At 38.1% G+C, this 23230-nt stretch overlaps 3 protein-coding genes across 9 annotated transcripts in view; 2 read left to right on the top strand and 1 right to left on the bottom strand.

Annotated features, from left to right (window-relative positions):
• The first annotated feature begins 2723 nt into the window (after positions 1-2723).
• adam17a (ADAM metallopeptidase domain 17a) lies at positions 2724-15699 on the top strand. Of its 3 annotated transcripts, none has more exons than XM_078940332.1 (20): positions 2724-3218; positions 3474-3606; positions 4758-4891; positions 5009-5097; positions 5399-5570; positions 7442-7572; positions 7690-7776; positions 8621-8746; positions 8913-9057; positions 9297-9388; positions 9561-9713; positions 10622-10821; positions 10903-11006; positions 11154-11288; positions 11586-11716; positions 11799-11877; positions 11960-12048; positions 12140-12199; positions 12958-12991; positions 14764-15699. In XM_078940332.1, exons 1-20 carry the CDS (start codon positions 3113-3115, stop codon positions 15129-15131), a joined length of 2568 nt encoding a protein of 855 aa, XP_078796458.1. In that variant the 5' UTR covers positions 2724-3112; the 3' UTR covers positions 15132-15699. The 3 variants fall into 3 exon arrangements, with proteins under 3 accessions (XP_078796458.1, XP_011488637.1, XP_004082314.1); XM_011490335.4 differs by having other exon boundaries at positions 12955-12991; XM_004082266.5 differs by lacking the exon at positions 12958-12991.
• iah1 (isoamyl acetate hydrolyzing esterase 1 (putative)) lies at positions 15690-20408 on the bottom strand. The gene is made up of 6 exons (XM_004082267.4): positions 20203-20408; positions 18835-18887; positions 17590-17741; positions 17274-17435; positions 17077-17198; positions 15690-15978 (listed from the first exon to the last, which is right to left on the bottom strand). Exons 1-6 carry the CDS (start codon positions 20263-20265, stop codon positions 15802-15804), a joined length of 729 nt encoding a protein of 242 aa, XP_004082315.1. The 5' UTR covers positions 20266-20408; the 3' UTR covers positions 15690-15801.
• Positions 20377-23230, top strand: part of rpap1 (RNA polymerase II associated protein 1) — a 20503-nt gene continuing 17649 nt past the window's right edge. For 3 of the 5 annotated variants that reach the window (XR_013653041.1, XM_023951252.2, XM_078940331.1), the window contains exons 1-7: positions 20435-20638; positions 20994-21191; positions 21370-21518; positions 21602-21694; positions 21840-22017; positions 22097-22255; positions 22643-22822. Coding sequence is in view for 4 of the 5 variants with exons in the window: in XM_023951252.2 (XP_023807020.1) it covers positions 20996-21191; positions 21370-21518; positions 21602-21694; positions 21840-22017; positions 22097-22255; positions 22643-22822 (955 nt within the window). In the remaining variant the exon portion in view is untranslated. Of the gene's footprint in view, positions 20639-20993; positions 21192-21369; positions 21519-21601; positions 21695-21839; positions 22018-22096; positions 22256-22642; positions 22823-23230 lie in introns of all 5 variants that reach the window. The other 2 variants (XM_078940330.1, XM_078940329.1) reach the window with 2 other exon arrangements.

Genomic DNA, 23230 nt, shown 5'->3' with positions numbered 1-23230 from the left:
CAGGTGTAAGGAGCCATGGCACAACAGTGAAGCACCTGCTTCAAATAAAAGAAACTTAAGATTGTCAGGTACCAAGGAATAAATGTCAAATATGTGCACCGTTAATACAAATAATGACACAAAATTAGTTTGTTTTTTGGGCTAAATATTAATATTCATGATAACTCAAAATGGAGTAAGCTGTTTGCATGTTTGTCTGTATGACAGTACTGGGGCATGATTCTAATGAGAAGACAGATGGTGCCCTGGGGTATCTCCAGGGCATCACTAAGCTCCTGACCAGACTGAGGTCCAACCTGGTGATGCTGGCTGGACGGACATGTAATATTTTAATGGTGTTCGGATGCCTTTTCCATCCATCCATCCATCCATCCATCCATCCATCCATCCATCCATCCATCCATCCATCCATCTAATCCCTTTAGGAGTCACAGGCTTCTGGAGCCAGCTGCTGTTGGGTGAAGGTGGGGTTACACCCTGAACAGGTCTCTGGATTTTGGATTCCGTAAAAAAAAGAAAAAAAAAAAAGAGGTTAAATCAGTTGTGTCCACTCCATCCTTTAGATGAGTCCTGCATTTTAGACAAATCCATGTCATAAACTTGTGAGCTAATGCACCAGTAAAGGATTCTGACATTTTAGAATCTCAGGATTTCAAAATAAATGTCTAATAGTGGTCTGAGTGCTGCTCCACAGCTTGTATAGGTCTGTGCAGCCCTCCAGTAACCTGCCTTCATCTGGCACATGCTCGGGGTGAATCTGCACTCATCCGTAAAAAGCAAAGGGTGCCAGTTGCAGATACTGTTCTGTGTCAGATGCTAATCAAGCTCCAGAGTGAAATAATCACAATGTCTATTGTTTTGGGGGGGTTTTTGTGACAATGTTTGCATGGCAACTTTTCAGCTCCTTTCCTCTAGAAACCAAAATTCTTTTCAAAATACACATTACTTTAAAGCGTATAAACGTTAACAGTCACATCAGCGGCCTAGTGGAAGTCAATATTGCAGCAGAACTCGTTCTCCTCCTCTTCACAGCAGCAAAGAGGAAGAGGAGATAGTGGTTCTTCTGTTAGATGAGGCTTTTCTTCTGCTCTGTCCAGTTTAGGTCTCATGCCTGTCTCATGAAATCTTGGCCATGCTTATCAGAATGTAGAAGGTACGACAAACCTTCCTGACAACAACTTAAAGGAATTTCAACCTTGTGTATATCTGGAGCCGATGCTGTCAGTATTGATGGTGACTTTTGACAAATGCTAAACAAGTGAAAAATAAGACAAAGTATTAAACATACACACTTAGAATAATTTTTAATTTTTTTATTTTATTTATTTATTTATTTATTTTGGACTAGTGAAACAAGTGTAAAATAACAAAATAAGACAAAAACGAGACTAAACTTGCAAAAAAAACAAGAAAAAGACAAGTAAATTATATAAAACAAAACAAAACAAAATTATATAAACACCAGTCCAAAAGGGAGTGAGAAGAAGAAAAATCTTATAAACTCTCACCCCCCTTTACCTTAAGCCCTTACTTTCCCACCATCAAAGTCCAGTGCCCTACCCAAGTGTATATGTACATATATACATGTCATTTTCATTTCCAAACAACATGCAAATGAATAACAAAACGTACTGTCAAAGTATGCAGATTTATAAATGCTGACATTCTGTATTTTTTTGTATTTGTACATATTTATCCATGATCATATTTCTGTATCTATATTTAAATTCTTTTATGTTTGGACATTGTTTCAAGCATTTACTAGTTCTGTTCCACAACTTCACTCCACAAATTGAAACACAGAATCTCTTTTTATTTGTACGTGCTTTATGTATGACAAATTTATCTTTTTCCCTAAAATTGTATTTTTCCTCTCTTGTAATAAATAACCTTTGGATATTCGTTGGTAATAAATTTTTTTTGGCATTGAATATTATTTGAGTGGTACAATACGCTACTAGATCGTAAAATTTGAGTAATTTTGATTCTATGAATAATTTATTTGTGTGCTCAAGGTAACTGACTTTGTGTATGATTCGTATTGCTCTCTTCTGAAGTATTGAAATAAAACCCAAACAGGTGAAAACTAATTAAATTCAAATTACACCAAAACACTAAATTATCTGGTTAGTGGAAGTAATAAAATTACTGCTACAATCAGATCTGTATATATGTATATCGATCTTAGTTCAGTTTGAACGATCCGATTCGATCTTATCCACTGACCTATGTCGATTTGAGGCGATTCTGCCTCAGACAGATAAATCTGGTAGGATCGTAGGAATAGAAATCGATTCATCGTTTAATTGTTACACCCCTTTATACACATGTAAATAATAAAATTATAATAACTCCTAATTATAAAGCTCTTATGCATACTATGCAGAACAAATTGAAACCACTTAATAAGTTTGTCACAAAGAGATTAATAAAATCCTTGAAAGGGAGAGGGAGAAAGCAAATTCACATAATTTCACTCCTATTTTGCATTTAATTAATTGTCAGATTGATTTTTAAAGGTTCACAATTGTGGATTTAAACTTGATGAAGACAAAGAAGCCTTAGTGCAGGAAGCATCTGTCTTTAGTCTTTTGTTTTCCAATTACGCCGTGACTATCATTTTCTGCGTTTGTCCTTTTCAACATAAACCAGATAAATGAGTGCACGAGCTGAGAGAAATCAAGGTGTGTCAATCAAATGTCTTAAAATCAGAAAACGGTCATTTTCAGACACCAGATTTTTGTTGGTGTTGTGATCACTTAGAACACAATAACTAAAGAATTTAGATTATTGTCCGATTTTCGGTGTGCATGAGTAAACCAGTAGTTAAACGTAGCAACCACATACGTCACAAAGTTCTATTACGGATGTTTAAAAAACACAGGAAATTATTGATTTTTAAAATAATATTTTAATCAAGAATTTTTTAAAAACCTGTTATTGTGTGGAGTAATTTTTTAAAATCTTTTTTTGTTGCTGTTTTTGTTTTTCTGTCACCAGCGGATGACAGAAAATTTCCCAGTGGCGGACACTTCCGGGTTGCTAACTCAGTTACTAACCGAAGGATTTTTGACAATGACGAGGCTTAAATAGCTGAAATAAACGCTCAAACATGCGTAGTCTAGTTTTAACAATCGTTTTTGCTACTTGCTGGATAGACGGGGCAATAAAACCAAGAACTTACTCGGATGAGAAGGAAAAACAGAGTCCCGAGTTTGGTAAGTAGCCTAACAGAAAAATCAAGCTAGCTTGATTATACTTCTTGTATTGGATACATTTAATTTAGGTAGAAAATGCGGAAGATGGGATGTCTTTGTGCTTTACTATAATAGATACTGACTTTTTATTGTCCGTTTTAGAGCACAGGACCACTTCTTTTTCCTAAATGGATTCAGATTTAGGGCGGCAGAAAAACAACTTAGATTGTAATGTACTACTGTCTGGGGTCTCATTGATGTCCATTCATTCCACAGACGCTCTGAATTCCATCCTATCCGACTATGAAGTGTTGCCTTTTTCGGGCTTACAGCAGCATTCTGTGAGGAAAAGAGATGTTCAAACCCATTCCCACCTGGAGCGCCTGGTTAGCTTCAGAGCCTTGAACAGGTACACTCAGTCAGACCTCTGAACTCTGTAAAGTTTCAGACTAATAATTCATGCTCCCGTTCAGAGTCAAGAAACAAAAATGGAATGATTTTAACTTGCCAGAATTTTACCACGTCACTCTATCTAGCAGCCCAAGTTAAAACAACTCAAATTCAGTGAGAATGTTTGGGATGTGTTTACATCACACACAGAGTTAGGTCCTTGATGTAATTGTAACCCATGGGTGTTTTAGCAATGTTAATTTAGTACACACTTCACCAAACTCAACTGAGTGATGTACTAAGTTCAAAAAGCATACATGTATATTAGCTTTTCTTCTGCAGTTTCATCTCTGATATGATGAAACATAAACCCCGTAAATGTCTGATATAATAATTGGGATTTTGACAGCTCGTTTTTTTATGGGAAAGCAAAGGTGGACTAAGCTTGTTCAGGTATTTTTCTGTCAATGTTTTGACCTGTAACTCTAAAGCCAACATTTTTAATATTAAAGGGCTTTCAGAAATTTGAAGTGATGTGTTGTATCCCTTTCTGAAGTGTCTGAGAAAAACTAATCACATGCTTACAATAATTTTTAAGACCCACTTGGGTTTATAACATGTTTTTGTGGAATAATTAAGAAAGATTAAGCTTAAAATAGCATTTCTGAGTATTTCTTTATTCTAATCTCTGTGAATCAGGAGCAGATGAAAAAAATGCTGTTTGAAAAAGAGTATATTTGGATGTAGAAATAGGCTGGGCAGGCTACAAGGTCCGCTCTGCTCCATTCTGATGCATCCTCTTGTAGACGAATAGATCCATGTGCGTCTTTGTTTTCCTCGTCAGAGCTGTCGTTTGGCTCTAAAGTGGACAACTGGATAGCTCCAATATTGCTCATCATTTTTGTTGGCACCGGTAATTTTAGGCTGGGGTGTGAGGGGCTGTAAGCTAGCGTGAGCAGTTATGAGTGACAGGAAGGCGGCGGGGCTTCTCCTTGCCAACTTAATTATCACTATAATTAAAGACCACTGGGCATGCTTTTACAATAATTGGAGTGGCCCTTTATGTGTAATCCACAGCTTATACACTAATATCTGCCTTTCCCGATTTGTTTGTGTTGTGCTAAAGGCAATCACATTAATTATTTTATTTTTTTTATTTTCCTACTCCAGAGACTTCCAGCTGTATCTGACCACAAACACAGACCTGTTTACAGAAAAGTTTAAGGCCGTGATTGTCGATAAACATGGAAATGAGAAGAACTTTGACGTTCCGCTTCAGAACTTTTTTACTGGACATGTCGTCGGTGAGTCTAAAGAATCAAACTATCTTTTGCTCTTTTTGCCTCCTTTTTTTTCAGGTTAGCAGGTGTTCAATATAAAAAACGGATTCAACTTGTGTTTCTAAAAAATGTATTTTACAGGAGAGGAGAATTCTCGTGTGCAGGCGCACATAGATGCAGATGAGTTTTCTGCTCACATTCTGACAAATGAAGATGAATACAACATTGAGGTAACCACCGGTCCTGTCACTGTCATTTATTTAGAATTTAGAATTAACATTTGTGTGAGACAGTAAAACTTGTTTTTTTGTATATTTTTATAAAAATATGTTTAAAAAAACCCAAATTAAAACATGTAAAACTTTACTTTTTAGCTTTACTGATAACTCAAACTATTTTTCTTTGGCGTCTATTTAGACGGCTTTTTTGGACACATTTGTTGACATAATTGAGTGTTTGTGTTTCTTCTTAGCTTTTTGCTTTTTTGTTTAAATCTCTTATACAATTTCTCTCTTCCTTTTGTCCATCCAGCCTCTGTGGAGGTTCACAGAGTCTCCAAAGGATGACAGATTGCTGTTTTATCGCTCAGACGACATTAAGAACCTGAGCCGCATCGCGTCTCCAAAGGTTTGTGGTTACGTCAAGGCCGAGGACAATGACCTTCTTCCTCACAGCAGCAGGAGAAGCTGGGAAGATCAGGATGGTGAGATCTTTTCTGTGCTTTCTTTGTTGGGGATGATGAATGTTTTATGTGCAGAATGCAACTTCTTGGTTCTGGAGGAAGTGAGGAAATAAGCTAAGAGATTGAAGAACACTGATGAAATTTTTCAATGGTGTCAAATGAGTGTCAGTCTCAGATACTTTTTGAATATTTTTCTGTAAAAAAAAGAGCATGTGATGTGCATTTATACTATGAATAAATCATCTTATTTAAAAATAGAAATGCTTTGATTTATGCTGCAATGAAAACGCATTAATGGTTGTTGGTTTGAAGCCTTCTCTGGGGGAGTTGCAGGGAGGTGAAGGTTCGTATGGAGAGGGCATTCAAATTCATAGAAGCTCTGCTTTAAGTTGTAGTTTTTACAAGTCCTGTGGTGGTGATTTGCTGGAGTCGGAGCCACACTCTCCCACTCTTCTGAATTATGCAACACGGAGTACAGCGTGTGACGCGAAGCTCGTAATGCTGCCTTCCTGTTTTCTGTTCCACTGAAACGCCTCAACCAACCATCTCCATGCGTCACATGAGCCTGACAACACTTTATACACTGTGGAGGAATCAATATGACAGAAATGGTTCATTTGTTTTATTTCAACATCTAAAATATTTAATAAACATTTAAAATGCATTTGTGTAATACATGCATCTAAAACTTTAACTGATTCTTTTTAGGCTTTTTAGACATTATTTTTTATAGGCCAATAAATATGGTTGATGAGAAAATGAAGTAAAATGTACCAAAATTTATCTTGATTGTAGCCTTGCAGTTATTTTTGGGGAACAATATTTTAATCGACTTTAATATTATGGGATTGTGGCTCTACGACAGAACCTGCCCAGTGTGTCTCCTGCCAGCAACCAACAGCAATTGGGACAGGCTCCAGTGACCCCGTGACCTTGAAAGGGATTCAACAGGGTCAGACGTTGAATAGATGGGTAGATTATGAGATTGTTTGGTTTTTTCGAAAAATTAGCTGCAAGTTTTTTACCATTTTTGCTCCACCAGTGAGCATCCAAAGCCCAGACATCGAGATGGTGGACAACTTTAACTACCTGGGTGGGTGTTCACTGGACTGAAAACACTAATATCCTGTACAAGAAAGGCCAAGGTTGCTGCCACCTTCTCAACCACCACATCGGCTGAGTAGCTCCATCAGTAGCAGACTATTACATCCTCTTTGTAAAGAGCATTACTGCAGGGCTTTCATTCTGAACGCCGTTAGACTGTGTAACAGATGCAAATAATAGTTAATCGCTGACAGTACACGACTGTTTTCCTGGTACTGGTATTTCTGTCAATGTAAGTACAGTTTAAATAATCATAGACTTTTCAAATGTTTACACCTTTAAATATTTTTTGCACATTTTAAATTTCCAATCTTTGCTCCTTGATGTTTGTTCCCCATAAATGTTGTGCCATTAGGATTTCCCACTGTGAGATCAAAAAGATTGTCTTATATAAACTTATTTTAAATGTCACAACTGTCCTCATGGTGTAGATCACAGGTGTCAGACTTCTGGTCTTGAGGGCCAGTGTCCTTCATGTTTTCCAATAATCTGCCATAGTAGGTTCTTATTGGCTGATCGAGGTGATCAGCAGCAAATGAAGCAAGGTTTCTGAAAAAACTAACAGGATGTCGGCCCTCGAGACGTGGAGTCGTGGTTGAGATTAACTGTACTTGAATTATCTAAGAGACTTCAAGAGACAATATCTAAGAAAAGATTGCTAGCTAAGATACTTTTGAAATATTTTCATGTATTTACGTTTAATGTCTGCTTACTTCTAGACCACTGTAGAAGAATGAATCATATGGTGTCCTAACTGCTCCTGTTCTTTTTTTTTTATTCCTCTGCAGAACACCATCACAGAGAGAAGAGACAAGCCCACGACCATAAAAAGAACACCTGCCCTTTGTTGCTTGTGGCGGACTACCGCTTCCATCAGCAGATGGGGCGGGGACAAGAGAGCGTGACCATCAACTACCTGGTCTGATCCTAAAATGTTGAACTAATTCAAACTGATTTTTACGTCATAAGATCAGCTGACTGTCATGCTGGTTTACATACTGAAGCGTTTACTTTGATCTACCCTTTCACAATCCAGATTGAGCTGATCGATCGCGTGGATGATATTTATAGGAACACCACCTGGGATGAAGAATACATAGACTACGGAGTCCAGATTAACCAGGTGAGCTACAAGAAGCAGGCGCGTTGCTCTGCAGCAGCATTATGGAGCTTCGTCACAAGACTCCAGTAATCTGAGCTGCATGGAGCGGAGCATGTGAATAACAAGGGGTTTGAGGATTGCATTTGTGAGGACAAACTGAGAGCCTTTGTGTGTTTCATTGAATTTGCCGGAAGGGCTTTATGGATGAATACAGACCCCGTCATAGAGCAGGCTCTTGTTCATCATAAAAAAAGATATTCATAGATGTCACTGCTTTGAGTTATCTTCAAATTTTCTTCACTGTCAAGATTTTTGATTTATTCATATTTAACTCCAAAACTAAAGCCATAGAGTTTTGTTTGCTAACTTAATATAATATAATCGGCTCCCAACATAACATTTGAAAATTTTTGGTGATTTTAAGCATGTTCTTATGGCATTTTTCTGATGATGGAGGACTTATTTAAAGAAAATTAAGATGAAAATTGCATTTCTGAGTATTTTTTTATTCAAACCATTGTGAATCCCAATGAGACAGTAAAAATGCTCTTTGAAAAAGAGCTCATTTGTGGCGTAGAAAATACAGTGGGCAGGCCACCAGCTCCTTGCTCTGAGCTCCCAGCAACGGGGAGGGGAAGGGGGGGCGGGGTTGCTCTACACTGACAGTCCTTCCCACAACCGGAGGTGAATTTCTGATGAACTACTGCTGAAACTATGAACTAAAACTGAACTAAATTTTGGCTAAAACAGCGAAATCATGTGGGAACGCTTTTTAAATAGTTCTAGAGATGATTGAAGTGGGACTTTAACTGTTTTAGATATAAGAAAATTGTTGGTAAACAGCTTCTTTGGTTACTGTTCCTAGATAATCATCAATAAGGAGCCAACAAAACCTCCCCCTGGCAGAGCAAGCAGTCGGTGGGTCCACTACAACATGAAGGATAGTCCTGATGGTGGAAGGGAGGTCTGGGATGTGAAGAAACTTCTGGAGGTAGGACTTCTGCCACCTGTTCAACCAGAGACCATAGATTTTAGTCAGCTTGAGAAAATGTTTTTGATTTTTCACGTAATATTCACAGCAGCGCATAGATCTGATCAGTTAATTATTCACGCGTTGACATATGTATATATATGTATTTTTTTTTCTCGTCACTTAGCAATTTAGCTCAGACATAGCTGACAACGCCTCGGCTGTGTGTCTGGCGCATCTATTCACCTACCAGGATTTTGATGAAGGGACTCTAGGATTGGCGTACGTCGCTCCGTCCAAACCTCAAGCTTTAGGGGGTCTCTGCTCAAGACGTAAGACACAATTTGTTTGTCTCAGAAGGTCTTCACTGGTTTGATATAACTCTTTGGTATTTCCTTTGGAAAATGAGTAGTTCTGAGTTACCCTTAGCATTTGGAAATAAGGTAAATAAACCTTAAGTACACTGGAAAAAAATGTTTAGGACTGCAATCAGGGAGAGGTAAGAGTAGTTCTGCTCTTACCAAAATAAAAGTTATTTATTGATTTTGTTTTTGTGTGTGTCTTTTAAAAGCCTATTACCCATCTGCTTCATCCAAGAAGGCCAGTTATCTCAACACGGGCCTGACCAGCACCAAGAACTACGGCAAAACCATCCTCACAAAGGTTTGTATCCTGTTTAATGGATCATGCTGATCAGAGGTGCTAACTTTTTTCTATTTTAAAACCTAAAATTTTTTGTTGTGAAGATAAAGAACAAAGTAAATGGTTCTGCTTCAAACTAACTGGTTGTTCTTGTGATTAACCCCTCATATGGGTTGGGTTTATGTCTTTTCAGGAGGCAGATTTAGTCACCACTCATGAATTGGGTCACAACTTCGGAGCTGAACACGACCCCGATAACATCCCTTACTGTGCTCCCAGTGACAATGAGGGGGGGAAATTTGTGATGTACCCCATCGCTGTGAGCGGAGACCATGTCAACAACAAGGTAGCAGTCCAGACTATAAATGAATAAACTTTTTTTTTACTATTAAAAATTTTCAGAAGCTTATTGACATCAGATCTCCTGCAGTATCTCAACAGGAGTTTATATATATATATATATTAGGCCTGCACAATATACCGTAAATTTGTCGTTATCGCAAAATCAAGCAGTGCAATATCCATAACGCAAAAATCAGCTAAAATCACAATGAATGATTACCTTAAATGTGCTAAAACAATCCTAAGGCAGCTTGAAGCATTTACAAATCCAATAAATCCATTTATACATTTGACCAATCAGATGAGCCCTTTTATGTTAGATGTTTGCCTCCTACGTCAATGAGGGTCATTTGGAGGATAATTTTTTAAACTGGTGCAATGAATTAGTAATGATGTTTTTGATTGTTTTTCTTTTTGTTTATATACCGCAAATTATATCGTTATCGCAAGATTGATCACTAATATCGAATATCGCAAGCTTTGCTCATATCGTGCAGAACTAATATATATTAATATTTTTCTGCAAACAGGCATTCAAAACTCATCACAAGGATGCAGAAATGTTCTCATTTATTACCGACAAAAACACTCACATTCTTATCACCGATGTCCATGTATGGTGTTTTATTAACCTCGTGTCATAAATAATTGCCCTCTAGGCAGTTTTGCTGTGACACTTCTGCTTTCTGCATGTCTGCTTTGGAGGCTTCTGGTCTCCAAGGAGCCATAATCAATACTTAAATCGCAATTAGCTCTGTGAAAGTCTGATAAAGCCAGCAATTCTAAGGTTTTTTCTTTTTTTTTTTTACATGAAAAATGTATTTTTATAAACCTTTAAATAAATTGCACATGTTTTTTTTGTGTGTGGGTGTTTTAGCTTAATTTTGGTGCTTCTGTTATTTTTTTCTGCAGCGCTTCTCTAACTGCAGCAAGATCTCAGTCGGGAAGACGCTGCGCTCTAAGGCTCCCTTGTGCTTCAAGGAGAGGAACAGCAAAGTCTGTGGCAACTCCCGAGTGGAGGAAGGGGAGCAGTGCGACCCCGGCCTGCTCAATCTCAACAAGGACCCCTGCTGCACTCCTGACTGCCAGTTCAAACCCACCGCCAAATGCAGGTCAGCCGCCCAAAAGGAACAGCAGCGCGCATCCAAGTCTTAAAAATGTCAGTCCAAAGAGCTGCTGTGTCTTCTCCACAGTGACACAAACAGTCTGTGCTGTAAGAACTGCCAGTTCAAGGCGCGAGGGGAAAGATGCCAGGAGCCCATTAATGCCACCTGCAAGGGCATCTCTTCCTGCACAGGTGATTGATTTACTGCTGCCGGTTCAAAACTTTTGAAAAAACAACTCTCCCTCAAACTCTATGACGTCATTCTATGGTTTCTGTTGATGGTTGGTAAAGCTTAAAAATGTGGTAACAAAAACTGTTGTCATTTTCGTCACCTGACAGGAAACAGTAGCGAGTGCCCTCCCCCTGAAAACGCTCCAGACAACACGGTGTGCGTCGACAGCGGTCAATGTCGCAACGGAGAATGTCACCCGTTCTGCGAGGCCATACAGAACAGTCACTCTTGTGCTTGTAATGGTAAAAGGCATTTAGTCAGGAGAATGGAATTTAATTTCTGTTTGCATTGCCTCAGAAAAGGATCCCAATGACAACAGAGGTTATGAATCAAGTTGACAAAGTATTATTTAGTCAGTTATTAAAAGCTATAAAACATTTTTCAAAATTCCATTGTGGAGCTTTTTCATGGACTAATCTTCTTGATTTATTCCAAATTGTTACTTTATGAAATGAAATGCATTAGTCAGCTTTGCTACTTTGTTGGATCTCATTTTGGAATTTTACAATTCTATCTTATTATTTGTTTCTTTTTTGCAGAGACTGACAACTCCTGCAAAGTGTGTTGCAAGGACAAAAATGGTTTCTGCTCTCCTGTCACCCAGGCTGACGGCAGCTTTCTTTACCTGCGGAAGGGCAAACCCTGCACTGTGGGCTTCTGCGATGGGAATGTGAGTCTGCAAACCTCAAGGCCTCCACTAAAAACCCTGGAAATGTCCTCATGACCTCTTGGTTTCCTTTCTTTTTGAACAGGGGAAGTGCATGAAACAAGTCCAAGATGTGATTGAGAGATTGTGGGATTTTATCGACAAGCTGGATATAAACACGTTTGGTAGGTGGCTTAGGCTGATCATCGCACATCTCATGCTCCCTTTTTGCCTGAAGGATCCTCCCTACCTTTAACTCTTCATCAGGAAAGTTCTTGGCTGATAACATAGTGGGTTCCGTCGTGGTGTTTTCCCTCATCTTCTGGATTCCTCTCAGTATCCTTGTTCATTGTATGGTAAGAAATAAACACCACCCCCTTTTTGATGACATGTTCTTGGGATTCTTTTCTTGCATAGCTAATGTTCTCATCTGTATTTCTTCTGTAGGACAAACGTCTTGACCAGCAGTACGAGGAGAGCAAAAGGGTCTTTTATTCCACTGGAAATGTGAGTTCTTCTTTTTTAAAACATTCCCCTGGTCTTGCTGCCACTTTAACCTAACTAATCACTGCTTTTTCAGACTCACGCATATTAATAGTGGGAGGGGATAGCACCTATGATGCAGGAAGTAGCTACATCCCAGAGTTTTTTGCAGAATTAAAAAGTTTGTGTGGGAGTTTGTAGAAGAAAGGGAATTATCATTGATTTGTTGTTTAAATTTAGTTTTTATTCATTCTTGCAGTTTGCAGTGCTTCTGTACTTTTGTCATCAACACTTCATTGTTTTAAAGCTCAAAAAATAAAAAAATTAACAATAACTATTGGAAATGTAGATTTTTGAAGCGTTTCTATTCGAATATGAGGTAGTTTTCAAAATGAACACTTTTTTTAATGATCACCAGGATTTAAAGCTTTTTAAATCTACATTCATATAGTTTTGCCTTTTTTAAAAGACAGATGTGGATAATTTTGGCTTTTTAACTCATTGGTGCTTGTAAAAACTTTTCAAACATTGAAAACCAAAAATGGTCAACTCTAACTTTTAATTGTAGTCTGCACAATCTAAAATGACAAACCCTCAGCTTTCAGCTTTAAAACTGAACTTGTCTTCCTTGTTTTTGGGAATTATAATAAGCAGATAAGTGGGTTTTGTTAAAATGTTTTAAGTAATTGAGCTCAAAAGGATCAGAAAGTAGTGAGTTGGTGGTCACATGGAGCCGTTCCTGAATGACCTGTCCACGCCTCTTTGCCTCTGAACTGCAGCAGATGGTGGAGGTTTGTGGTAAAGCTCCAGCTGCAGGTGAGTCTTTGGCCGAATCCGAATTCTTCCCCTTCCCCCATGGCTTCTCCCTACCGGACATCACTCCCACTCGATGACGTCCTCAAAAGCTGCTGGTTCGTAGCTGCCAGCTCTCAGAAAATGCATAACATCAGTTTTAAAACTTTAAAAAAGTCACGCTAAAGCATAAAACTCATTATTTACAATTAGAAGTACACTTTTGTGCGTCATTTTGTACGTATTGGTGGGGGGATACAGAGCCCTCCACCGTCAGCTTTTCCCAGTCAAAAAACTTTTCCCTCCAAATGCCCCTACAATCGGAGGGATAGGGAGAAGCCAGAGGGGTAGGGGAAGAATTGGGATTCGGCCCTTGTGTGTGCCACAGCATGCTGTTGCCATCGACTCCATGATGCATGGTCATCTGTGACGGTCCTGCTCTGTTTGGAAGTCTCTGGCGGTATACGCTGATCTGTGCTGCACTTTCCACACCTTCAATCTCACCTTCATCAAACAGAGAAGTGGTGGTGAAATGTACAAAAACCTTCTCTGTGCTGACGCAGAAATTACCTCGTGAAGGCAAGACTGTTTCAGGAGGATTGAAGCAGCAAGACAAAAAGCGCGTGTTGTTGTGACTCTGGATGGATTATGACATTGTCTTTTTTCCAAGTTTGAATTTACAGCAGATTTTTTACAGTTATAAAATATGATTTTGTACATTTTAATAATTGACTGGACATGAGAACTGGACAGTGACCCTCCCCCCTCATGTTCCAAACAGGAAGTACCTGCTGACTCCAAGAAGCCAAAATCCCATAGACTTCTATTGAGAAATAAACCGCTGTTGCTACAATTTTTAGCTTCTTGCTAATTCTATTTTTTTTAATCCTTTTTCTTTATTGGAAGTTATATAGGGTATAAACTGACCAATCAGATGCCTTAAAAAGGATGCGGTTCCTGCTGACCCCCTGCTCAAAACGTTTGACAGATTTTGTGTGGCCTGATTTCAGTGGAAGTGGCGTGAACTTCTGACAAGCTCACTTATGATTGGTGAGAGTGGTTGCCATAGAAACTCAGAACAATTCAAATCAATCACTGCTTCCAGACGTTGTCTGGCTCCAACTTGGTGGCATTAATTTTGTGAAAAAATGGTGACTGAATTGGCTTCATTTAGCCGGAGCTGAAAGTGAAGTATTTTCTAGGGGTGATGTCACACTCACTCAGTCCAGTTCTCATATACAATCAATGATTGTAACGGCAAAGTACAAAAACAAACAAGTTTTCCACTTTACATTACTCTTTAAGTGGAAACCAACAAAAAAAAAAGAAAAAGTTTACATTTTTAGTTCTCGTTTACATCCTTTTTATTACTTTGTGGTTTTGGTGTTGTTGTAAATTACTGTACATTTCAGATTTAGAAAAAATGTGCAGAATATGCCCCCGGCATGATTAAAAACCAACATTCATAGACGGCATCAGTTTAACCATCAGAAATGTTCACATTGAGTTCAGTTGAATGTGAAATGAAGCCTTATTAGCACTGTAACCAGGAGCAACACCAGTTCTTGCGAATACTGCTGCCTAGATAAGCAGCTTTAATAACTACAAGAAGAGATCTTTCTTTTGCTTTTACTCCATTAAAGGAAGATTCAGTTGTTTTGTCTTCTTTTTTTTTATCCCTTAAATTAGTGCACACCCTAAAGACCCACTCTGATAATCTTTATAAGAATATATTAAAAGGACCCAGTCCTGGCTCAGAGTTGGACATCTCTGATGTTTTCTCGTTTTCTCTGTAGTGCCCAGAGACGGCGAGCAGCTTCGAGCCAATGCCTCCGCGCCTCGTCAAGCTTCCCTTGTCCTCCGCTGGTCGGACCGGGCAGTCCTCCCAACAAGCTCCGCTGCTGAGCCCCGCCTGGGCAACCTCAACGGCCAGCGCCAGTACCCAGGACCCCGGCCCGAGCTTCGCCAGCCACCCGGACTGCGCCGCGCTGATGCGAATGGCCACCATCCAGGAGGACACCAGCGACTCCCAGCCGGGAGAGGAGGGCGATTTCACAACCGCAGGAGCCTCCTCGTCGGCTACGAAGTCCTCCTTCGAGGATCTGACCGGACAGAACCCGACAGCAAAGGAGCGGTGGCGCCTCAAGAGACAGGACTGCATTGACACTAAAGAGACAGATTGCTGAGAGAAAAACAAGCGTCTCTTTTTTGATTCCACCTCAGATGAAATCATTTGTGGGTCAGATTTTAATTTTCTTTACTCAATTTCTGGTGAAAATGTAATACCTCTTGCTTTATTTGTGCCTTTTTTCTTCATTTGAAGACTTGAAATGTATAAGATGTCTCTTTTTTTTGGATAGAAACTACAGCAAACATGTTTTAACTTTGTTTAATGTTTTTTTATGGATGATTCTGTTGACTGCATAAGTCCACGACTACTTTCCACAATACTTCCTGCATAATTTCTCTCAAATGTGGAACAGAAAGTCACTTGAAGTAATCACCTTTGATCCAATTTCCATTGTTTTTTTTTTTTAGTGCTACTTTTGAACCGTTTAATGCTGTTTCACACTAACTTCATAACAATATGCTAATTGTAGGTCAAGAAAAATCCCAGTTGCAAGTTTATGAGATGGATGTAAAAACATCTGAATTGTTGTAACTCCTGTTAGTTTTATATTTGTATGTTTCTTTGAGATCTTCATTAAATACACTTTTCAAATAAAGAAAAACCTCTTTATTGTGTTAAAAATGAACATATTTCTAAATCTTTCTTTACAGATTATTCTAAAAAGAAAAAAAAAACCCACTGCAGTGCAAACAGCCCTCTTCAGTTAGTTGTTACAGAGGAGACTGGTTTCTGGACTGCTGGCATCAATGTCTCCCCAGTAAGGTAGGATCACAGGCAGGTGGACCACGCGGCTCTCCAGTAGATCCCAAAGACGCTGAGCCACAAACTGGTTTCCCTTGTCTGAAAGATGCAGTCCATCAGACAGGTAGACCGTGTAATCCTGAAGGGCCAAAGACGTAAGAAATGTTTGTAAACTACAGAGATGGAACAGATTATATGGCAGTGAACTGCTGTGTGGATAAGTTTCCATCAGAGTCCTGAAAGCAAACCACAAATCTAGTAATTTTGGGAAATAATGTGTATTCTCAAAAAACAGAAATGAGCAACCTCTCAGTTTTAAATTGGAAAAGAACATTGTAGTGAGCAGCAGTGGATGCAGTTTGTTTTTAATTGACAGAACCAAAGATTTTGCTCTCTCTACTTTACAGAGGACATAGTCTTGGAAAAAATGCTGGTTTTAAATGAGTGCTTTTTCCTAGTGGTCTTTTAATTATGATTGTCGTTTTTACCCCATATCACAAAACCTGTGTCGTTTCCTAGGACATATTTTCTGCAGAGCGGCAGGAGTTCATTCGAAATTTGCCTCTGAGTTGTGGGCGGGACCGTTGGCGTGGAGTAAGCCTGCGCTCTTTTTCCATCATCCCTTATGTTTACACTCTCTCTACCGCTGTATTACAGCCCCTCTCAACCCCAACCTAACATTAGCGGTGCAACAAAAGTGGTGACCAACATCATCCGGTTTCGAGCCAAACACCAGCTCAGACGAGGAAAACAAAGACGTTCATGGGTCTATTTGTCTGCAAGTAGATGCATCAGAATGGAGCGGAGCAGGGAGCTTGTGGCCTGCTGACTGTAGTTTGCACATAAATGCATTTTTTTTTTGCGTTTGCTTCTGATTTACAAGGAATTGAATAATGAAATACTCGGAAACGCAGATTTAATCCTAATTTTCTTTAGATATGTCCTCCATAATGAGAAAAAAAATGCTACAAGAACTTGTTAAAACCCCAAAAATGCTATTTTCATCAAAGTGGGTCTTCAAGTAATGAGTAACTAATTACTTTTTTAAAGTAACACTCTCAACAATGGTTCTAAGTGATTTGTCTGCTATAAAAACAGGAATCTTTGTAACTAAGCCCATCTCAATGAGACTCCATGCATTGAAACAAGGGAAATATATTCCTTTATATTTAAATTTCAAATGAAAGTAAAAAGCTCAGAGGTACAGGAACAACTACCGGTCCTCAAAAACGCTTACTTGTCCATCTTTTTGCATGAGAGTCCACAGATCCAGAACATCTGACCCGCACTGAGCAGCTGCACGGACACAAGCCTGAGCGTACTGACCTGCCGTGGAGTTCAGGCGATTGAGAGGACAACCTGAAAGAGAAGCACCTGTAAATGTCTGCCAGCCAAAAATTAAAGAGATGTGGAAATCACAAAAACAAAAATTACCTTTTAAAATACACTCTTTCTCCCAGGCTGCCTCATGAAGGGGTGGTGGAGTAATAAAAATAACTTTGTCAGACGAGACTCCAGCTGAGGTCAGAAGTCTGCTGATCTCCTTCAGGTTCTCCAAGTACTCAGACAAAGGAACGTGCTGCTGTGGGTTCTTATCTACACAAAGACGAGAAATTCTTTGGTAAATAAATGTAAAAAAAACACAACTATACAACTGATTACATATTTAATTTGAAATACGTTTTTCAAGCTTTATTCCCAAAACTAAACAAACAAACAAACCAAGTGGACATTTCATTTTTTATGATACCTTCCAGTGCGCAGTCATTGGCTCCAAAGAAGACTGTAACAGCTGCTATGCTGTCGCATGCGGAGCCTTGGCTGCTGAGGAGGCGAGGAAGAACAATCCGGGCCCATCTGGAGTTGTAGCCGGACAGTCCTCTGTTTATGACGTCACATTTCCTGACAGGGAGGGAAAAGCCAGATTTAAGGTTTCGTCAAAGTTAAGGGTTTGACCCAGAAACTGCCCACTAATTGTATTTATTGGTGGAGCTACTGTATTATGAAGCTATCGGGAAATGGTTATTAAGCGGTACAACAGACCTTATAAATATAACAGAGCTCATAAAGAAAGTACACATTGAATATGAACATGATCAAAGAGAGGATGAAGGCTTTTGCTGCAGTTTAGGTTCACATTTTCAACAGATAAACACAAAAAAGAAAGATTGGTAAAACCTTGATTTGATTAAGAACCAGGTTATGGCAAATTATGTAAAAAAAAAGATTGGAAAACATAATTTTAATAATTATTGATTATCTAAATTTCCTTATACCCACCGTCCTTTAAGCAATTAATCAGTCTATTTGAAAATGTGTCTATTATGTATTGTAGTTCAAATATCTCTATTTATAAATAGTAGCAATTATAATGTCATGAAGAAAGCTTAATTTATTTTTCTAAGCAATTTTTGAATTGATATTTTCAGTGAAAATGAAATTTCTATGCATTTTTTCCATTTATTTTTAAATCACTAAAATTCCTTGGAAAAAAAACAAATAAGTCAATAAAAAACTAAAAGATTACTTAAAATAATCAACAATTGACATAAACAGATTTGTAAAAAACGTTCTCATAACATGCTGTTTGAGACAGATTTAAATGATGAAGTAACTGGAGCCGGGTCAGTTCAGCAAGTAACCACAAGGTGGCGTGATCACCATGGTTTTCCTTTTTTTGTTCCCTTCATGCCTGACTTAATTTTTAATGATATACAAAATCTTCTTCAGAGTTTTTGCTTCTTAAGGAGGTGCTAAATTTAGTAGAGTCCTGGACTTTTAATGCCAAAAATGCGACATTCTACATGAAGGGGTTAACAAAACTACATGCGGTTACAAAAAACTGTTTTACTTACGTGTTTAGAGTTAACATCCGAGACAGCTTTTAACTTTGGATCAATTCAATGAGCTGCACAATTTTCCATTTTTCGACCATTACTAAACTTTCTCTGGTAGAAATGTAACACGTAAACTAACATAAAAATAAACCACTCACCTTGCAAGCTTGTTGGCAATTTCTGCTCCCCACCCGTTGGCTTGGAAAGAAAACTGACAGATGCAAAAGTCAAACATCATTATTTCCCTTTGTAGGAGGCAAAGAGCTGATGGTCAACTGGATGCAATTTTTTAAAAGGAAATTTTTTTGTTTTACAAAAGGAAAAATATAGAAAATAAAATAAACAGCGGTCGATCAACAAGGTTAATGCTAAAAAATAAGAGAGAGAGAAAAAAAAACAGCAGAAGAGTAGAAGTAGGTGGGATGGAAATGTTAATTCTAGATTGAGTATGTAAAAACTTGACAGAGGTGGTGCCTTAAAAACCTGGTTTAATGGAGAATAGGTCTGAATACACTTCAGTTTAGTCTGTTAGTAACGTTATTTTTAAGTTTTATTGATTTGGTTTTTATACTTTTATACTGAATTTATTTCTTATTCACTTATGTAGAAACTTTTGACCACAAAAGACCAGTTAGTTTATAAATCTTTAAAAATGTATGGGATTTAAATATTATATATAGCTACATTTCCTGATGGGGTTTCCCAAATGAGTTTTTACCTAAATCAATAAGTAGCTTTTTTTCTTTTTACCGGTGTTAATAATACTATAAACGAGGTGTTACTTATTTTAAGTAAATGTTGCTACTTGTTGGAAAAAGCTATTGTGTAAAACTCTTTAAATCACCACTATGTATAAAAGGTGCTACAGAAATTAAGCCCTGTTGTCTTAAATTTTGGTTTGATAAATACATATATTTTTTGCTGTTCATGTCATTTAAGATCCCTTTGACGTTTCAGTTCCCTTTAGTGATTCTGCATGCAATGCAACTTTAGTCACGTGCCACACAATGTTTTGAGTCATCTGAGTTTCCTTATATGTAAAAAAAATCCCATGATTCTTCAAACAGCTGTTGCTTTCTACTGATTTTATCGAGCCTCTAGTATTGACACTTTAGTTTTTGTTTGCTTGTTTAAGAGTTTACCTTGTCTTGTAGCATTTTCATAGCAGTTAGACTGCATTGATGCACTTAGAAAAATCCCTTTTTAAAACCCAAAAATCTCCTTTGTTACGCTTAGTGGTATAAATATATCTATAAATGAGAAATCTAGTATAAGAAAAAAAAATCAAACATTTCAATTCGTACTCATAACAATGAATATGCATATATGTAGTTTGTGCATATGCAATTGGAATGAGGTTCCATGGTTGCTAACAAAATGGATAGTTGTCACAATCGATGAAATACGAAAGATTTTTATACATGTAGTTTCCAATACCACATAATACGTCTAATTTAAATGTAATTTAAAACAACCCATTCATTGCAACGTAAATTGATCAAATCATTCAATCATAGTTCACAAACCTGCGTGATCGAGTCCCCAAACAAGAAGACTTTTGGCCAAATGACTGGAACCGTTTTAGACATGATTAAATCCGTTTTTCAGTATTCAAAGAAAAGAAAAAACGGAATAGCGGGACGGATCGAAATCCTATAAATATGAAGAACAACGCCGCGCCTTTCAAAACATTGCTCCTGCTTTTATTTTGAAAGGAAGTCTCGGATGTCCCACCATAAAAATCTTCCGTGGGAACCTAAAACGTTTGTGAGGCAAAGGTTAGCTGTAGCACCACAAGGCACTGAAAACAACAAGAAACAGGTACTATTACATTATAACAATTAGCATAGCTAAATAACATTTAATCTTAAAGTGTTTAAGGTTCAAAGTTCTACCCTGGTGATTGGCTAGATATATTATCTCCGTGGGGAAGAGCATCACTAGCAAGAATTGTTATGTGAGGTCAGTAGAAGTTTGTCTTTACTAACCACCATGCTCTATTATTTTGATCGTTTAATCAACTGCTATAAAAAAGTAAACAAAGAAAAACAAAACAAGACTATTTTTGTAAATTTGCATATATTTATTTTGTTTACAACTTTTAAAACCTTAATTTTCGGTAAATACATTTAAGTGTCAGGTTCAGACACTAATGGGATTCAATATGTGTGCCCCATAACAAATTTTAGGTGGTTTTGTTTTAGAGTTTTCAAAAATTAAATAAAAAAAAAAAGACAATGTAAGACTAAATTGTGAAACTTCAATTATAATGCAATGAAACATGCCATCAATATAGATTTTTCTTCTGCTTGTAAAGGGATGTTGCGCCGTCCCCAACCCTCCGACTGTGAGGCGGACCTCCTTAGAGAACAGGAGAGCTTTCTGGCCTCAGGAGCTCCGTCTGCGGCCAGCGTCCTCCGGCGTCCGGACAAGAGGAGAGGCCAGGGTGGAGAGGCGGAGGGTGACGGGAGCCAGGAGAATGGAGGAACCCAGAAGGATGTGGTCACCATTGAAGGTTGGAAAGAAGCATGTGATGCCTCCAGGAGATCTTTGTTTTTGGAGGAGAACGTGGTTTATTGCTAGTGTTGAGTTTAAAGAGAAGGGGCTGACAAAAATACATTTAAAAAAAACATCTGTCCAAAAAACAAAAACAAAACAAAAGACATTAAATGAAAATGCGATGTTTACAACAGATCTTCCAGATGAGCTTCCGTCTCTGACTCCAGCCCCGCCAAAAAAGTCTCGTTTCAAAGCCAGTCGTGTCACCTTTGAGGAGGACGATGCTGAAGACCGGCTGGACGCTCATGACACTCACATAAGCGCCGTCCTCTCCAGGATTGTTGTAAGTAATGTTTTGTAAAGGAGGGTGACTTTTTTTTTTTTAAACTTCTTTTGTGAATCGTTTACATCCCTTGTTCTCCTCAGGAGAGAGACACCAGCTCTGTGCCGATATCTTTACCAGCATTTACCGGGATGGCTTTCCCCAAAGTGATGCACCGCTCTGAAACCAGCAGTCAGGTAAAGGTTGACTGTTGTACAATATCTTTATTACGTTTTCCTACCGTTCTGAAGCATTAATGTCATATCTTTGAATAAAAATGTGGAACAGTAAAGGGAGGCTGGGGTATTTGTTTACTCTGGTTGGTTTGTTGTTTTTTGTCAGGCCCCGCCTTCCTCCGTTAGAGGAAAGAAGAGCATCTTTGCCCGTCAGATTGCTGCTCAGAAGCTTAATGAAGCAAAGACGCCACAAGACGATTCATCTGGATCTTCCCAGACTTCTGGTCTCAAAGAGCAGAACCTTCCTGCTGAGACTGGGATGGATATAGCGCTCAGTGATGCCTGTATGTAGCTTCACAAACTCTTTGGTATTCCAACTATTTTGCTTGAACCTTCTACAATGAACAACATTTCTGTCCTTAGCTGTAGCCTCTCAGCCCAGGTTGGTGTCGGGTCAGGGGCTCGGCGTCTTAGATGGTTCAACGGAGACTCTGAGGATCCACATGGAGAATCAGGCCAAACTCAGAGTGATGTCTCAGTCAGAAATCCTCGAGGAGCAGAAGAAGCTCTTGTCTCAGCTCGGTAAGCCGCAAAAATCTGGTAACATTATTGTAAAAACTCCTGACTTCCTGAATGAAGTAAGTATCATTTGTAAACATATTTTTTTGCATGTTAGACTTTTTTATTAAAGGTATTACTCTGAAAGATTTCCTCTGAACTTCTGAAAACTAAATATTAAATAGACATAAAACGCTCCTCATATAGATTTTATGTTTAATATTAGAAAAAAAATAATCTTTTAGCTGTTTTATGGTAAGAAATAGATTTATTTTTAAAATGCATTTTAAAATATCAGCAGGTATGAATAGCATAATAACAATTGATTGGATCAAATAGCAAAAGAGGCTTTCATTTTAGGGAATGAGTTTTCTGAATACTAGTAGCCTTTTTCTTTTTTTGTTTTTCCAGATCCCAGACTCGTGGAGTTTGTCAGATCCCACAAAGCTCAAAGTGTTCAGTCTGAGGAAACAAACAAGAAGGAAGACGCTCTGGAAAAGGCAGGTGGACCTCCATCCAGTGGTCCTGTGTTTTATTGTGAAAGGAGCATGGAAGAAGAGGAGCCACAGCCTCCATCAGCAATCATTACAGGTATTTCAACTACACAGAATTTAGTTTATTGTTGGAAACAGTTTAGAAAAACATTTAAATTAAGCTATTTTTTTATTTTAAACTATACACTACTATAAAATATTTTTTCAGATTTGAAAATAATGAAAACAAAAATACCTGAAATCACATGACATAATATTTGATTGGAAACTGATTAAAAGGTTTTGGATATTGAATCATAAAATCTGTCCAAATGAAGAAACAAATTGATAAAAATACAAATGTAAAAGTCTTTGGAATGTATTGTAGACCAGGACCTGACTCAATCTTTTGTTTGGGTTTGTTCAGATGTCAAAAAAGTGTTTTTGTTTATTTTATTGTAATGAATTTATTTTTTTTGAAAATTTTGTTTTGCTTTATTTTATTTTCACCAAACAATTACAAAAA

This window comes from Oryzias latipes, chromosome 22 (genome assembly GCF_053564925.1).
Source record: "Oryzias latipes strain Hd-rR chromosome 22, Olatipes_Hd-rR_3.1".
NCBI classification, from domain to species: Eukaryota; Metazoa; Chordata; class Actinopteri; order Beloniformes; family Adrianichthyidae; genus Oryzias; species Oryzias latipes.
Note: the sequence above shows the minus strand (reverse complement) of the source record. Positions and strands in the feature narration are given on the sequence as shown.